Source organism: Sceloporus occidentalis, unplaced genomic scaffold (assembly GCF_023333645.1).
Source record: "Sceloporus occidentalis isolate IW3139 unplaced genomic scaffold, rSceOcc1.0.p SCAF_6, whole genome shotgun sequence".
In the NCBI taxonomy this organism is placed as follows: Eukaryota; Metazoa; Chordata; class Lepidosauria; order Squamata; family Phrynosomatidae; genus Sceloporus; species Sceloporus occidentalis.
In genome coordinates this window covers 52,417,597-52,436,474 of record NW_028316986.1, presented here as the reverse complement: position 1 = coordinate 52,436,474, position 18,878 = coordinate 52,417,597, and the positions used below count along the sequence as shown (strand labels likewise).

Sequence of the window (18,878 nt, the reverse complement as noted above, 5' to 3'; positions counted from 1 at the left end):
TGAAGGAGAAAAAATATTTTCAAATCATGAATGATTTTCTGTAAGAGTGATCCTATTTTAGGGAAAACAAAAATGAAAGGATACTCTGAAATTCATTTAGGCAGTGAAATCTGTGTATATGTGTAAGAGAGCTCACAATTTTGCACATTCAAAGAAAACCCCCTCAAAAACTCTTAGTTGTTAGGGCTCTCCCACCTTTCCACTTTGTACAAACTGTGTATTCCTTTTGCCTACCTACCATGAGAAACAATTCACGATCACTGAACACAGGCAGTTTCACTACAAAATGGCTGGCTTCCATTTTTTCCTTTTGACTGGGAAGGGAAAGAGTCCACTCTTTCAATTATACAGGCTATCTCCCTGCTGAGTTGAGTGCAAACTACTTTTTACTCTGAGAGTCTGCAGCAGTTTAAGCAGTGAGAGAGGGAGGGAAAAACAGGACATTTTAAAAGCAACTGAAAAAGTGAGAAGTCAGAGAAACATGCATAGCTGCCCTGGTTGAACTAAGAGTTGTAGGTTATGCAGCTACCATTTTCATAAATGGGCAAGAGGAAATTGGGAATTCACAAATGAGAAGAGTGATCCAGTAATCTGCTTAGCTTTAACCATCTTGGAAGCTAGATAAACCCTGCTGTAAAACCTAGAAAGTTTGTGAATGTTGTCAGCTTCAAAAACTTGTATGGTTATATGGTGATAAACATTATGCCATACTATGCCAGCAATGCCCTTCAGCACTGTACACGGGACAATCCCTGTGCCAGAAGATAAATGGACATAAATCAAACATTAGGAATGGGAATACACAAAAAACAGTTGCAGGACACTTCATTCTTTCTGAGCATTCCATCTCAGACCTCAAAACAGGAAAATTGGAAAGAAACAGCAGCACTGAAATGTATCCACAGACTCGAGTCCATCAGCAATAGGCTGAACAGAGATAATGGTTTCCTGGCACAATATGCACATTTCAACACAAACCCCCATCCTCATGAGGGTGCCCTTGACCCATCACATCACCCTCTGTTCCCTACACTACACTCCTACACTCATTCATATGGTTATCTACTCTGCCTAGCTGTAGGCAACAGCTTTATTATTGCCTTTGCCCCCTAACAACCTTCATTAAAACTCTACTTGCCACCTCATCTCCATACCTGCAAGGTTTTGAATTTAATTTGCACAAATGACTTATATAGGTCTGTCTCTGGATTCTCCACTCCAACAACATGCATCTGAGGAAGTAGGCTCAAGTATACAAAAGCCACCAACTTCTTTCAGTTAGTCTCAACGGTGCTATAAGATCCCTTTGCATACTAATATTCCTGACTATCGGCTATATCTTTGAATTTTATGGCATTAATTACTGTTTTACTGAACTTGGTTTGCTCTGTAGAAGGTGGACTATTACACTGAGTTCCATTATAGACCTATATATACCAACTCAGCATTTGTACATGACACTATGATCAATTAAGGCAGACACAGAAGGGAGCTGCATCCCTTTTCAAGCTTAGGGGCAGTGTGTGCTTAACTTGTGCAAGCTTGCTCTCTGTCTTGAGAGCTCTAGGAAGTACTCATGGTCTGTGTTGCATGTGGCTTTTGGTGATGTATATGAGCAGGGAAAGGTGCAAGGACTCGAAATGAGAAGAGAAGGCATTAAGAAAAAAAATTAGCCAAGGGAGAGGATTTCAGCTTTCAAATGACTAATGCTGGAACAGTTAGAGGCATTTATTACAGGTTTCCTAATAGCAGGCAATTCACAACATTGATTACTAGAATAAACTGTATTTATTAACTGTTTCTATGGTTGCTCTGTAACAGAAATTCTCTGACTGGATCATAAAGAGACAACACTATTAAAATAAACACAATACAAAAAAAAAGGTTAATTAAAAAATTGTGAAGACCCCCAGAGTAAGGCCTATGTGTACAACAATGACCACATTTTCACCTCTGTGAGAACAGACAGTAAAATAACCTCCCTCTGTCTCTCTGCAAAAGCTATTCCATAACTAGGGCTCTCCTACCAAAAAGCCTCATTCCTTAGTGGTCAGTTGGAGGATATCAGCTAAACCTCAGCTGTTTCCTGAAAACTGCTCTGTTAAATTTTCTTCACTTGTCAGCAATGAGTTGCTTGTGATGAATTAGATGTGCCAAAGTGATTTGAGAAGATGGCCATACCCTTCAATTAGTCTGGTAAGGGGAGGAAGAGGTTACTGTTAAGTGATTAGGAGATCTCAGCCAAAGGCTGTTACATGGTCCAGCAGGTGTAAATAACAACAACCAACAGCACAATGGCTGCTGAGAGTGCAACAATCTTGCGGTTCTCCTGGCGAAGGCCTTTTAGTTCTTTCTCTGAAAAAAAAACACAGCAAAACCATAGTCATGATGCCACTTTCACTTAAAAAAAAATACAACTTCCACCAAGGTCTCTTCCTTAAGCTTTTTACCAATATTAGTAAACCAGGATTATAGGCACCCCTTAAGCAGTTCAAGATAGCTGTTCCACTGCCACAGGCATATTCTATTGCTTTCAATGCCTCATGTACCAACTACTGCTGTAGACCTGGCAGTGTATAAGCCTTTCAGTGTTCCTTAAGCAATTCCTTCGTCATCCTTTGTAATGTGATTATATTTCTCTTATTACAAATACACACCCTACAGAAGGATAACTTTTTGAAAGCAAAACAAGTAGATTACAGGGCCTGAATCATAACAATAGCTCTGAATAAGGGTCAAGCTGGAGTATAGAAGCCTTGGTCTATGCACTGTGTGAGTCTTTACTTTGCATTTGATGTACATCTGCCTGAAGTTTTCAAACCATTTTATGAAGATGGAATAAATTAATTCTTTCCATTTTGTGGTGGGATGGGAGCAAAGTATCCCTGCACATTTAGACCTCCTGTACTGATGTAATTTTTATGGTCAACCTGTGGCTTCTGCTTGGTAATTAATCCTCTTAGAAATAACTAGAGAACAGAATAAAGAAAAATTGCTCCTGGACAACCACAGATGTGGTGTTGTAATTTAACTCCTGGAGTAACTGCAGGAGGATTCTGCTGGTGGGATTTGCTCTGGCATTTGAGAATAAAACGTGTATTTCTCAGCAGCACAGTGGTTCAAGTTTGGAGCCCAAATTATTCTTGTTAATTTTATTTATACCTTGCCTTCCCTCAGAAAACTAGGAGTCAAGATGGCTATAGTTAAAATGTAATCTTTTGTTAGTCTGACTGCTTTGGAAACAGAGGGAAGTGGCCACAAACTTTTAACATACCTAAGAATCTTTAAACCCAAATCTGTGTGCTGCATATTAGAAAAGCTTGGTGCAACCTAAAAGCTTACCTTTAAGTCACAGCTGATCCTAGACCAGAATGTGGAAAGGTTCTTGGGCTACATCCCCTCCAGCATGTCACACACTGACCTACTCTTACTGACAAATATAAGGATTGTATTTATGTGCTGTAGAATATCTTGAGCTAAAGTAGACCAGTCAGCTCAAAAGTAATTATTAGATGACAGACGGGTGGCTGCTGGACTAGTGAACTGCATGAATGGTCTGAATCCTGTCTAGGCTCTTTTGCTCAGGGGCCAGCATGTCTTTGCTAACTACATAAATTGGACTCTTCCATGCTAATTTAATTGCCTGCCAGCCCAGATACTTTACAGAGAAGACTGTGCTCCTTTGCTAATTATTTAGAAAACAGCTGCCATGAGTTCTCGGCAATAGCTCAGCAGTTCCCCTTAGCTGCAGATTAAACCTGTAAGTCGCCACCTCAGTCTAACATCAATCAAGGATAAAACGGGATAATCCTAGATATTATTATTATTATTATTATTATTATTATTATTATTATTATTAACCTTTAGATATTCCACCCTAAATTCTTTGGTAGAAGGTTGGAATATAAATGTAATAAAGCTGGCTTCAGAATAAGTCAAAGGCTGTTCAAGGACTGCACTGCAGTTGCTTTTTCACACCTGCTTTGTGGCACTACTCAGCAATCAAGCCTTTTCAGAGACAATTTCAGTGCTTTTGTAATTCCTGGGAGAGGTTAGACTGTGGGGACTGCTTATTTGACAATAGAATTATTGTTGCTGACTGCTGCAGTAGTAGAGGTCAGAGCGCGGCTCTGCGTGCAAGTGCCACAGGAGTATGATTTTAATGGGAAGTCTTGGGTGTTAATACAACAGTTCAGGCGGATGTCCCTTTATATTTGCTAGCTTCCTGAGGGAGGCAGCTTTAGTGAGATGAGCCCTTTGCATTAAAACATGGGCAAAAGGTCTGGCCTTTGGCTGGCTGATAGTTCTCATTTCAACCAGGTGGCTATAATTTCTCTGCAACAAAATGGCATCTAGCTCCTTTCCCTGTGACAAGAGACACTGAAATTTCCTTTCTCTGATACACTTAAGAGCGTTTCATAGACATTTATCATGAGTAATACTAGAGGCTGGAGAATATGATCCAACAGCCCCAGGAGTTCTTTCTCATGCCAGGAGCAAATTTACACATCAACAACTCTGGATTCTACTTTGGGAGAAGTACATTAAGTACATTAAATAAAAAGATTTTCCAAAGAGCCTCTAAAGGAGCCCTTTCAGCATACAATCACATCTTCCTCCTGAGTTTACTTGCATATAAATATATCGCTTTGTAAACTTTAATATATTGAATGGTGTGAAAGGGTGGGAAATAAGACATGATCCTTAAGTTGTTTCCAAATCCAGAGAGCCGAAGAAAAAGAAAATACCTTTTCTTTTCTGTACAAATAATCCAGCAGGTGGCAGCCCAACCTAAATAGCCAAGGATAGGTAATAGGCAAAGAAAGCAATTAAGTACTGTATTATCAGAGCCTTAACAGACATAAGGGAAAAGAGCAGGCATTAGGGTAGCACTGGCTCTGTCAAGGCTAGTATAATGTTGTGTCTGTCCATGAGTGGGAGCAAGTCATTTTCCTGCAAATGAGGCTGCTGATCTTCAACCATTCTTTGTGTTTTGAAGAACATTGTTTAGAACGAAAACCAAAGTTTATGACACGGAAGAGCTATGGAAAGGACTACTGTCTTATTTGATTTTCTGTGCATATTCAAAAACTGTATAGTGCACTTAGACCAGGAGTAGGAATTGTACGGCCTCCTTGATCTTGTTGTTGAACTGCCATTCCCAGCAACCTTACCCAGTAAAGCCAGTAGTGAAAATCAATGGGAATTGCAGTCCAGCAACATGTGGAGGGCCACAAAGGTCCCACTTTGAGATAGCTTTCATGTAGGAACTAAAAGCATAAAACCTCAAATAAAAATCTACAGAGTGAAAGGGTCTCACAAAACCCCAGTATCTTGCTACATAGTCAAGTCTTACTTAAGTACAGCAAACAAAGTGATATCAAATGTAAAGGGTGTGCCTTATGGAGGAAAGAGTATTTTTTTCAGGCTGCATTCACACTTCAGAAATAATCCAGTTTGACTCTACTTTAACTGCCATAGCTCAATGCTATTGAATTATGGGATTTCTAGTTTTGTGAGATACTTAGCCTTCCCTGTCAGAGAGCTCTGACAATTCCCAGAATTCCATGACATTGGACCAAGGCAGTCAAAATGGTGCCAAACTGGATTATTTCTGCAGTGTGGATGCAGTCTAGGTTGCAGAATACTGAAGACTGGTTGCTCAGAAAATTGACTTTTCTGGCTATGAAAGCCCATCAAGGTGAGCGGAGTAGAGGGGAGGAGACGTTGTCATTCCCTGTAGTTGCTAATGACAGTGCATTTCTTGATGCCATTGCTTTTGAGAGATGTTTCGACTCTAGTAATTTTCTTTTTCTCAATTAGGCTCTATTGATTTTGTTGGTGCACTCCTCACTGCTGTCTCTACCAATTACTCACTGCAACTCTATAAATCGCCTCTTTCACCTAAGATGCTGCCATGTACCAACATGGGGCAGGTGTTTTCAACCACAACCTGAAACAGTCACCTCCACCATCCTGTTAAATGTTTGGAGCCTTCTTGACCAACAATTTAAAAAGGATGTTGAGAAACTGGAACGTGTCCAAAGATGGGCAACTAAAATGCTGAAGGGTCTGGAAACCATGCCCTGTGAGGAACGACTTAGGGAGCTGGGGATGTTTAGCTCGAAGAAGAGAAGGTTAGGTGATATGATAGCCCTGTTTAAATACTTGAAGGGATGTCATATTGAGGAGGGAGCTAACTTGTTTTCTGCTGCTCCAGAGACTAGGACCCAGAGCAATGGATGCAAGCTACAGGAAAAGAGATTCCACCTCAACATTAGGAGGAACTTCCTGACAGTAAGGGCTGTCCGATAGTGGAACACACTCCCTTGGAGTGTAGTAGAATCTCCCTCCTTGGAGGTCTTTAAACAGAAGCTGGATGGCCATCTGTCGGGGATGCTTTGATTTAGATTTCCTGCATGGCAGGGGGTTGGACTGGATGGTCCTTGCAGTCTCTTCCAACTCTACGATTCCATGATTCTATAACTTTATCCAAACTGTTTATCTGTGTATATACTCTGATTACCTTGATGGCTCCCACAAGAAAGAATAGAGTCCATTTCTCAAAGGCCATTTTTGGATCTAGAAACTACTCTAGCTGTGTTTTCTTGTGTTTGATGCAGAACAGATTTAATGTGACTGTAAGCATCTTTTATTTTCTCACTAGGGGTATCCAGAAGTTGGAAGCTTAGCCGCTGCAAATTACTACAGCTGCTGCTTTACATACTAAACAGAACAAGCCTACAGTATACAAACCTGCCTCCCAAAAGAGATCACTCTCAGTGGTCTATAAAGGACAGGAAAAGTGTTGAGATGTGGCAGAGTATTTTATATGCCCTTTAAGGGGGTAGGCAACAGCACCAAGGCTGAGGCCATTTTTTCCCTCCGAGACTCCCCCATGGGCTGCACCCTCCAACATGGGTTTTCTTCTACAGTCCCTGTCACAATGGCGGCATCAAGTAACATTGCATCACTTCCTTTTGCCATTTTGAGAGGGATCTCAGAGAAAATAGAGGTACTGGGGTTTAGTATGGGGTTCTGTGAGTAGGGCTATTTTCACAGGTTATCCTCATGGTTTGAGGTCAAAAATTGCCTGAAAAATCATGTCAAAAATTGGGGAAAAACCTGTTTGGGAGGGATGGAGAATTTGGGGGGGGCATAGCAATGGGTGCATGGACTGCATGTGGATCATGGACTGCAGTTTGCTCATTCCTGCTTTAGAAAAGCACAACATGGTGGGTTTCTTTGAGATGATGCTCCCAACAAGACTTTGGCCTTCTGCTTCTGCAGCTACAGCATATAGCCTGTTTTATTAAGGATTGTCAATGGACTTAATTTATATTGATTCATTAAATGAAAATTCTCCCCTCCCCCAAATGTAAAGCTTTTAGATGTGCTTTACTTTTTGTAAATCCTGGAACTAAAACCAACTTAGTGGAAAAGAGGCCAAGAGCATCTGGTGGCATTTGGTAGATGTATGTGTTTGTGTGCTGTTTGCCTTCAATTTTTTTCCGACTTATGGTGACCCTGATGTGAATCTGCCACAGGGTTTTCTTGGCAAGTTTCTTCAGAGCGGGTTTGCCACTGCCATCCTCTGAGGCTGAGAGACTGTGACATGCCCAAGGTCAACTAGTGGGTTTTTGATATCAGATGCTGAAGTAACAGGAATGATACCAGTCCTATGCACGTGAAAAAAAAGTCTGAGGTATATTTGAATTCAGAGTAACATTTTGCCTGAAGTACTGTAGTGAAGTGATGGGTTAAGGGAATAACCAGACAAATATTTCAAATTATCTGCACTTACTGCATTCATGTCATGGGTAAGCATTCATGTCATAGGGATACGAGACCATGCAACTAGATAAAGCAAAACCAACAGGGAGACACACACCCTTTCCAGATGCCAATGTAGGCCATTCACTAAGGCTGTTTCAGTCCTCCAAGCAGGCCTGAACTCAGATTGGTAGAATGCAGAGCTCAGCTTCACACAAGAAAGCTTGTAATTGCTTTGCAGCCAGCCATTTCATTGGTTTTTCAGTAAGATTTGAGACTGGCTGATAGTTATTTAGCATAGCAAAACTCTAATCTAATGATGATTTCTTCAATAATAGTCTTAATAACAATTTCTTTAGAGGAATGGTCACACAGCTTTTATACTTTTCATAACCCATAACTGGCCAGCTTCCTTCTGACAGGTCTTACCCATCAGGATGAGCAAGGGGCTGTGAAAGAAATAGTTGGCTTCACTCCTTCAAACAATTTCTCCACATCCTCTCTTAAGAAGATAAAACTCATCCATAAAAAAAATACAGGGAGATGTCTTGGTCATCACCCTAGAATTGGCTCTTAATGGAGAAACTTCCCTGTAGCACTGCAAGCTATAACTTCCATTCTGGGCAGCAAAACCTAGATCAAAAAATGCACCACACAGGACCAGATATTAAATGAGACAGGTCCATGATTGCCATGTAATTCTGAATTCTTCCAGATAAAAGGGCCTTAGTGTGGATAGTAAAATCTCCCAGAACAATCAGTTGGAAAATCAACACTACTGCCAAAACCCTCTCATCTCAGTGAAGGAGACAATTAGGCAGGGTGTTAAACCAATAGATTTCTAATCTCATGTTTCTATCCATTTTACTCCAAACACCTGGTGCAAACCCCCAAATTTTGGAGGTTGTCAGACAAGGTATCTTAATACAGATGTCTATTCAAATAGATCATTATGACTGGAATTCCTTTGGTTAGTCCTGACTAGAGACGAGCTATTGAAATCAATTGTTGAATGGTGAGTCAACACACAAGTAAATTCAATTGATTCAGTGGGTTTACTCCAATTAGGAGTAACAAGAGGATTTTGGCCTATGAGTCCTATATCCCTGCCTATATGTTCTTGCCTGTAGCTTCATTCCAAATCTAGTGAGGACGGTGTCAAACTGAGCCCATTCTTGCCTAACCAAGCCTCAGTTATACATGCCAGGTTGAGCTCTTCACTCAGGATTATTGTCCTGGATTGTAAAGCCCTTCCCAGTTATTAACCTGACATTATGGACCAACATCTCACAACCAGATGTCACAGCTTCCACTACAGCAGTCTAGAATCTGTTGGTGTGATTGTAAGTCAGGAAGATTTACAGCCGCAAGAGGTCTCTCTCTTCAATCCTTTCTTCACTGGCCTGTTCCATGGTCAGATGTCCTCTTGATTTATATAAATGTGTGCTCCTGCTCTCCACTCTGAGCCTGGAAGCCCAGATTTCAACAGTGGCCAGGAGTGCATTTGCACAGTTAAAACTTGTGCACCAGCTGCAACCATTCCTTGAGATGTCAGATCTGGCTACAGTGACACATGCCTTTTGGACTACTGCAATGCACTCTACATGGGGCTTCCTTTGGAAAATGTTCAGAAAATTCAGCGTGTGCAAAACATCACTTCCAGAATGCTGACTGGGGCCAGTTATAGGGACCACATAACTCCCTTGCTGAAACAGCTTCACTGACTATTAGTTTGTTTCCAGGCACAATTTAAAGTGCTGGTTATGACTTATAAAGCCCTACACAGCTTAGATCCAGTAGCTGCTCCTGCCCTCTGGAATGCGCTTCCATGAGAAGCAAGGTTGGCCCCTTCCTTGCTGGCATTACGTCAGTAGGTAAAAGTGGCTCTGTTCAGGCAGATTTTTAATGGGTAGTTATGGGATATATATATATATATAGATAGAGAGAGAGAGAGAGAGAGATCACCCACTGTGGATTTTTAGTGCTGAATTCTAATGCTTACACTCTCGCAAGGAGCACTCCAGTTTTGACCTGCAGAAAACTTCCACACCCATCATCTTTCTTCATTGTAACTCTAAAGAAGCGATATGTAGAGCGATACCAGACCTGGTCCCTACCATGTTTCAGAAGGCATCAAGGATACATCCTGTAAAACACATTCTCCAAACTAAAGCATGGTTGAATTAATTATTTTAATTTCCCTGCTCCTCTGTTTCCTAAGTCTACCATATCAAATGGTGGATGCATTTTATGTGATAGCAGTTTCAAAAGAAGTGACCATGATGCATTTCTTACCATATGCTTCAGCTTTGGTTACTAGTAGACTTTTCTCTTTCTCTAATGACTCTCTGCAAGAACATGAGAAAGATTATTTAGATACGTACTCTGGAAAAAGACATAAAATATAAGGAAAGGCTTCTCATCCTTGACAGAGAACGTAGTCTTAACTAGGCTAGATCCACTGAATCACTGAGATTTAGCATTCAAGATTTGGGTCTATTCTATAAGGCACTACCAATACTACTAATACTAATACTAATAATATTTATTTCTGTCTCGCCTCTCCAATAAGATCGAGATGATGATGATGATTATAAATTACTATAAATTTGCACAGCACTGTACAGAATAATCAGATTAATTAAAATAAATAATTTAAAACATGCAGGAGGCGTACATTCATGCTTAGGGCTGATCCTACAACAGATTAACACTCCTCTATACAAAACTGACATGTTTGAGAGAAGAGACCTAAGCTACCCATATCTTTCTAGCACTTTAAAAAAATGCATATAGCATCTAGCACTTTAAAAAAATGCATATAGGAATGAGTCAAGTGATAGCTACAGCTACATTCTGAAATTGTACAGCCCAGACATGAATTCACTACCTTATCTGCTATTTATAAAAGCTGCACCAAAGTCTGCTCCTTTTCATCGATTTCTGAGACAACCTTAGGGTGGCCCGGTCTATGTGCTTCATGAACAAACAACTATCCTAAATTGAATCATCTTCTATGTACTAAATTGTATGGGAACATACATGTAAGATATCACACAAAAAATGTGTACGTCACTTTCACCATACATCTGCCGATCATGCCTCATTTCAAACAAAGTTTTAGCAGCTAAACAGTTACATGACATTTTCTAAGGAGAAGAACAAATCCAAGGCTTGTATTGTTAGCTGTATAGCAGATAATTAATTAATCCAATTTTTAAAGCATGAGAACAAAACAAATTGCCTGAAAGTAGCACCTGCAGCAATGGCTCCATTACAGCAGGGAGGACAGAACAGCTTTGGTGTGGCTAGAAATAAACATGTACCAGCAAATTATCTGCTGGTTCCGAGCAAGCTCTGTGGTATAGTTGGGAATGGCTGTGAGCATAATAGGGTTTTGTTTCCCTGGAGAATAAAGCAGCAGCCAGAGTGGAAAGAGAGCCAAAACAGACTGCAGAGTGAGTTAAGGAAAGTGTATAGGATGTGTTAACATTGGGAAAGGGAAAAGAGGGACTCTTAGAAGCACATCAGAGGATAAAGAAATAGAGACATCAGCCTGCTAGAAAACAGACACATTCAGTGAATTCTAAAGCAGCAACTCAACAGCTCCCGTGGAAAGAAGAGACTGGGAAAATTACAGTGGAAGCTCTGGAGATTTGAAAGAAATGAAGCAAAATTCCTCACAATTCGTTCAGTAAGCAACCAAACTTACCATCCAACCAATCCACCCATGTCCCCACCCCCACAGACTATATTTTAGGGCTGGGTAATGTGTAACCTTCTAACATTGGTATGTCCAAAGTCCCATTAGCCCTGGTCAGTGTGTCGGTGAAGTATGGTGATGTAGTCTAACAACTCTGCAGGGCCAAATATTTCCCACTCTTGAAGTATGAGTTCTCCTAGGATGGAAACAGATTTTAATGATGCAGCTGTCACTTAGTGGCTGGTATCCTGTTAGCAACTTACATGGGCCTAGGTGCAGCTTACACATGCATCTCTTTTTGGATGAGGTGCAGAGGGCTACTTTCTTGCCCTTGTGCTCTGTCCAAAAACCAAGTCCAGCAGCAGTCAAGCCCCAAGAGGGGCAGTTGCTGCTGCTTCTTAACATAGGGAAAGGGATGTCATTCAGCTGATGAAGATCTGGCTGCTCTGGGCTCCTGGGGGAAGAAAACAGATGCTTTCCATCTGAGAGCACACTCTCATTTCTTTCCCCCAACCAAGCTGAGACCAGCTAATTTACTATGGTCTCAACTGCCTGTCCCCTCCTTTGTTCCCTTCCGCAGAGGTAAGCGACAGTAGCAAGGGTGCTTGCCAGGATTTCACAGCTGCCAGGTGGTGGAAAGACACAGAACGTCATGCACATAGCTAAACACGCATGTAAGATTTTGGCCACTGTCTCTTTTCCTTTTCCTCATCACAGAATTTAATAGAATGTGCAACATGAAGTCATTATACTGCTCTGCCCCAACAGACAAGAGCTGGGTGCTGAGCAATGTACAAGGCAGTGGCCATCACATATGCTAAACTAATGCTTGGGAAATAAATAAAGAATTATGGCAGCCCCATGTTTCATATTCTACTATAAGAGAAGGGTGTCAGTAAGTGACTCATATTGACAATTGCTGATTAGATTCTCGAGACACTATTGGTGTGATGAAAGAAAAGAGCAAGGAATCACAGGAAGAAGAAAACAACAATCAAAATAAAACCCAATTCTTCTCCTTAGGCCTACATCTTAAACACTGAATTTGCTGTGGATCCAATATTAATCAGAGCTTGGAAAACACTGCTCTTTTTTTGAATGGCATCTCCTAGCCAGCTGTCAATTCTCAATCTATACATGTGTTTTGAATAATGTAGATCCAGATTTTGACACTGGTAAAGGAACAGCTATTCCACTGGCTATGCCTGTGTTTCCAAAATAACAAAAATGGGCAGTTATAATGTTTTGACACCATTTTGACATATCTTTTAAGATTTGGCTGAGGAGGAAGCTGGTAAAAGATTTACAGCTGGAAGAAAGATATAGGTCTAACTCCACTTGCTAGTTCCAATTTCAGCAAGACTCTACTTAATTTATTTTTCAATAGTAAATCAACACATAGGTAAATCATATGGGTCTCCTCTAGTTGGGATTAAAGAATCAAATTTAGGCCTTAATATTTGTGAAGTAATTTCCTGTTAATGTTTGCTTCAGTTTTTTTAAAAAAATAATATTTCTAGTCCCTGTGGTAGCAAAACCAGGCATGAAAGTGCATAGAAATTCTCATATATAAGGTCAAATTTACACGTCTATCAGCAGAACTGAATCTTCATTAAACAGCTTCAAAGCAAGGAAGAAATTGAAGCAGAGAAGTAGCATGTAAAAGGTACAGGTTTCCCCTCTGATGTGACTGTCTAGTCATATCTGACTGTAGGGGTGGTGCTCATCTCCGTTACTAAGCCAGGGGAGCCAGCATTGTCAAAGACGACTCCATGTCATGTGGCCAGTATGACTAAATGTCGAGGCGCATGGAACACTATTACTTTCCCACCAAAGTGCTACCTGTTTATCTACTTGCATTTTTACATGCTTTTGAACTGCTAGGTTAGCTGGAGCTGGGACTAGTGATGGGAGGTAGCAAGTACTGCTTAATCCTCCTCCTGTTGCAATTGCCAGCCATTCCTTTGAGGGAAAGCAGCTGTGGGAGGGTTATAAAAGACGCTCAAGAGAAGGGTCAAGTTGATGTTCCTGATGTTTTCTCAAAAACTTCTAAGGGAGCCCTAGTGGCGCAGTGGTTAAATGCCAGTACTGCAGCCACAAGGGTGTGTTCAATCCAAGGCAAGGCTCCTAGGTCCACTTGGTCTTCCAACCTTTTGTAGGCCAGTAAAATGAGTACCCAGCTTGTTGGGGGCAACTGGCTTACACATTGTAAAACTGGTAAAACAGAAAAGTAAACTGCTTAGGAAATGTTTATTGATAAGCGGTATAGAAATGTACTTGCTGTTGCTATATTGCTATTGTTATTCTAGTGATCAGCAAGTACATATTCAGTGCTCTATACAGCTCCTTGATGCCCCTCATATTTAGCAAAGCCACAAAAAGTGCAAAGACAAAACAAAACAAACCCACAAGCATATGCAGAATACACACAGCCCTACCTGCAAACTGAGAGATTGCTAAAAGACTTGAAATGCATCATCCTACTTAATCTACTCCTTCACTGCAGTCTAACTCAGAAACCTGGTCATGAGAAATAATGGTTCCACTTTATCTTACACTAGACCAAGCTAATAGAGAATGATACATCCAGATCTTCAAGAAGGAGGCAGACAGATTAGAATGAGTACAGAGGAGGACAACAACAACGGTGAAATAAAGAGAGGTGAAGAAAACAAGTCACTTGTGGAAAGGTGGAAAGCACTAAATGCTGGAAGAGAGAAGATATGAAATTCTTTTCAAACATCTCAATTGGGGTTGCACAGATGAGGCAAAGACTCATTCAGCCCAAAAGAGAGGGCAAGCATAAAGGAGCTTAAATGATATAGGAGGACATATTTCAGTTGAACTTTGGGAGAAACTTCTTAATAGTAAGAGCAGCTTGACAATATCAGCAGGTACTTAGGGCTGCTGGAGGCCTTCAAGCAGAGGCTGAGCAGCTACCTGTTGTTAATTGGTACAATTGGAATAAACTGCTCCAGGAACAATAGCAACAATTTCTCCAGGAACAATAGCAACAGATGCTACTGCTGGCACTGTGCACACATATTTCTTGTACTGTGTCGCTGTGAAGAGAGAGACAGCCCTGAAGAGAGGAAGAGTAATGACCATTTTCTCTCCCATACTCCCCAGGGGTAGGTATGATTGCTACCCAACTTGGCCCCATTTTCCAACTATAAAAAAAGGGAAGGATGGGTGCTTCATTGGCACAGCTATCTCTGAAACTCCCATCTTCCCCATCATGACAGCTAGGTCCCATACAAGAAGTGACATCCAGAGCTGCCCTTCCCTGGAATCCTAAACAGGTGCTCACACGTATGCTATAATGGGACCATGCTTTGGAAACTGTTTCCTGGGACCCAACCACTTTAATCTGGCCCGGCCTTTTTGGGATGCTCTAGCTCTAGACTTCTCCATCAAGCGGGGGATTGAAATTGATATAATACCTCCCCACCTCCATGAGGCCTGAAAATGTATATTTGGGATACAAATTCAAGAATCCCATAGCCAGGAAGACCAGCTTGTTGTTGATGCTCCCTCCCCCTCCCCCCAAAATAACTTTTCCAAACTGTGATTACAATCAACTGTAGATCTGAAGAGTGAAAGCAGTTGTTTCATTTGGAAAGGACAAAACCACAACAAAATAAAATCCAGAAAACGTGCATCAAGGTTTGATATGGGAAGATAAAACAACTACAAACATGAAATATTTCTGCATATAGGCCAACTTCAGTCACGGGAACTGAAGCTGGCATATGTGTGGACACATTTCCTATTTGGGCTTATTTTAGAAACTCTTGGTGAACACATGCTGGTCCTTATTTTGTTTTTGTTTAGAATACTAGATGTATGCACACTGCATTGCCAATGTATTGATTTATTAGAAGATAAAGCTCAGCACAAAATCTGGCATTACTAAGCAACAGGTGGTCAGCAAATCTAGGCTAATTCCCCAAGCAGTTACAAAGCAGAGAGAAATTATTTTTGTGGTGCACAAGCTTTAAACAATCGTCAAATATTAAAAGGAAGAAAACTGAAGTGAAAAAACCTAAAAGTATATTAAGGCTCAGAGTGCATTCACAATGGGCAGATATGAGACAGGAAGAACAACAAAGAGGATAATTCAGTAATACACTGATTTCATTTTTCTTATTCAAAACTGCTTCCTTTTAGAGCAAACTTTTTGGATGGAAAAGTGTATTAAATCTCTGCTCTGGCATGAGTTGTTTATCATTAACAAACCCAGCAGTGGCTTGCAAGAGCTACAGACACTTGCAGCTCTAGAAAGAGGAATATATTCCCACGAAGTACCTTCTCTCAGGAGTCAGTTCTTCTCTCCGTAGCTTAAAATCCACCTCTTCCAAGGCCTCTCTGCATTGGGTCAACTTGTCCTCCAGGCTATCTACCTGAAACACACAAAAACCACACAAAGAATGATAGGCTGTTCAATCACAGCTCAAATGCTCAACCCCAGGAAACAAGATGCAATAATTTAATTAAAGATCAGAAAGACACGGGTTCCCATTTGATCTTGGAAGCTAAACAGGGTCATCCCTGGTTCATACTTCGATGGGAGGCCACCAATGAATACCAGGTGCTGTAGGTTATATTTTAGAGGAAGGAACTGGCAAAACCATCTCTAGCCTAAGAAAACTCTATGAAATTCATGGGGTTACCATACGCTCACAGGTGACTTGAAGGTGTGTGTGCACGCACGCACACCACACACACACACTCCACTTATCCCTCCTTTCAAGCAGACATAAGTATAAGGCCCAAATTCAATTTAGTTTTTGTACTAACTCCAAGGCAAAGCTAGGGAAAAAATACTTTTTTGCACTGTGATTCCCTGAATCTCCCAATCGGCACTGGCAGTGTTGACTGGTAGCCCTGCTGCTGAAAGTATTCTGGAAGCTGAAATGCAAAAAAGTAACTTTCCCAAGCACTCCAAGTTTTTTAAGCAAAACAAGTGGAATTTCTTAGTTGGCAACCAGCAGCCTTTTGAAGAAAGGGGACCGTTTAGACAAGAGATCAGTACCTTGAATCCCCAGGACACTATCCAGCCACCTGAAAAATACCACTTCACCCCAGAACCTAATTACCAATCCAGAGGGATAGAAATGTATGAAAGGAGTAGTTGCCATGGCAATTAAAACTGCTGGTTGTCTCCTCCAGGGATAAAAGGAAGGCTTACCCATTGCTCAGCATCTGTTCCTCAAAGTGGGCTTTCAGTAAAATAGGTTGCTGACTAGGGCTTCAGATACTCAACCTAGGCATGTGACTTTCTTTTCAGATCTAGTCATTTAAATGCTGTTGGATTACAACTCCCACCATTAGCTATGCTGGCTGGAGTGATGGGCACAGTAGTCCAACAACATCTGGAGGTTCACTTCAGTACCTAGCATGTACTACGATATTGGAACACTCCAAAGAATCTGTCTCTGTTTTAAAATGAGGGAAGATGGCAGAGGCAGAGGGCACATAAATAACAAGGCAAGTTTGTTTTGAGATGGGATTGGGACCAATACAATACACAGGTCAAGGAATAAGTGAGCCTCACATTAATTATAATTATTGCTCTGCATGCAGTAAAACATCCCACTAATCACTGCCTGAAGGAACTCTACAAAAAGAGAAAAAATAACCGGTTCCCAACAAAAATAATTTCAGGCTGGCACTGAAATGTTATCTGTAAATTCTTTTAAAATAACATGTTAAGGGCTGCTATACATTACAGAGACAATCCATCTTACGAAAGGCTGTGAAAACCATCTTCTCAAGCAAACAGAAATAAGTCCCAATCCAACAGCGGCTTAGACTAACAGCACGTGGTTTACACAAATGCACAAGTGATACAGATATATATCTACTGTATACTCATGTATAAGTAGAAATTTGAATAAAAAAACTGACCCAAAAAACCTGGGTCAACTTATCCATGGGTCAATGCAAGTGCTATGCCTTAACTCAAAATAGGAACCCTCTCTGCGTAGAGTGGCAAAAGGTGAGAGCTTAGTCCCTCCTGGGACAACCCAAAAGAAGTACCAACACTCTTTTGTCTTCACTATGGTGCTGCTTCTGGCCTTTTTGAATGCTTGGACAGGAAAACAGCAGCATTCTCTGGCATCATTTTCCGTTCATTCATTTTTTAAATCCTTTGTTGCATGCTTCTAAGTTTTACCCTCGACTTATACATCAGTCATATCAAATTTCATAATTTGGGCCCCAAAACCTGCCCTCAACTTATACACGAGGTAGACTTATAGTTGAGTATATATGGTATGTTTCCCAAAAGTGGATCTTATGGTGCAGACATACACCCTCCATCTCTGAACCACTATTAGCTGAGCATGACTAGAACCAGATGAAGGCAAGAATGTTCATTTGCCAACAGTACACAGATTGGAAAGCAAATGGCATCTTGTGCTGGATTTCAGGAGTAGTGTATCTGTGTGTGTTTATTCATCTATTTATTTCAGCTATTTACAAAGCAGAAATATTTGAATATTATGGCAAGATGTTTGGGTTTCCCCCTTGAACTGCTCTCAGTACAACTTGGGAATAGAGTGACTGAAGAAGAAGCCAGAACATCTTGCCATAATATTTCTGTTTCAAATACTCTGTTTTGTTAGTCACTCTAATAAATTTATATTCTAAATAATTAACTGTATCCTTCTGGGATCCAGGACAGACTTGTCTGAACTTGCTTGATGCTGTAAAGATTGTATCTGTACACAGAGAGATAATTTAATTGCTGCGCCTTATATGATCCTTTAACGTCACATATAACACTATGACAAAATGTATGAAGCATCAGGCAACTAACACTACCAGCATCTGCCCATTTCTTAACTGAAATTCAGCTGAAACAAATTTGGAGGCAGATGTACAGCTCCTTGCATTTTCCTCAGGAAAGGAGATCAACTGTACTACCTTTGTCACTGTTTTATCTCATCACGCAGCCACACATAGTCCCCCAAAACTGACTTTGGAAGTGACCCAGGGACCTGCCTCAGGTGGAGCAGGCAAATTAACTAGGGCAATTCTGAGTCCCAAGTGGATACTCTGAATGCTGTGATCATCTTGTATTCAGCTGGAGTTGTGGCAGGAAGCAACTGCTGGCTGCTTAAGATAGTCATCTAATTAGTCTGCTAATTTATTTTCCAGTAAAGTGGAGAGACAAGAGAGAGAAAGGGAGGGAGAGAGAGGGAAGAACAGCTAAAGCACAAGAGCTGGAATAATCAAGGATGGGAAGAATGCCTCCATGCTGAGACAGTTCCTATGGGGAAATGCATAGGGAATCCTGCTCATTCTGAACCCAGGGGGCAGGGACGTAGCCAGGATTTTAGGAAGGGGGGGGGGGGGTCCAGACCAAGTACCACCATTATAATGGTGCTTGGGTGCA

At 41.0% G+C, this 18,878-nt stretch overlaps 2 protein-coding genes across 2 annotated transcripts in view; one reads left to right on the top strand and one right to left on the bottom strand.

Annotated features, from left to right (window-relative positions):
• Positions 1–18,878, top strand: part of CMTR1 (cap methyltransferase 1) — an 88,486-nt gene that overhangs the window by 53,860 nt on the left and 15,748 nt on the right. The gene's annotated exons all lie outside the window — the stretch shown is intronic.
• CCDC167 (coiled-coil domain containing 167) overlaps positions 1,770–18,878 on the bottom strand; it is a 50,086-nt gene continuing 32,977 nt past the window's right edge. Inside the window, exons 2-4 of the mRNA XM_089529608.1 lie at positions 15,785–15,879; positions 10,069–10,121; positions 1,770–2,355 (exon numbers count right to left, since the gene is read on the bottom strand). Of these exons, the coding sequence (XP_089385734.1) occupies positions 2,252–2,355; positions 10,069–10,121; positions 15,785–15,879 (252 nt within the window). The 3' untranslated portion in view covers positions 1,770–2,251. The remainder of the gene's footprint in view (positions 2,356–10,068; positions 10,122–15,784; positions 15,880–18,878) is intronic.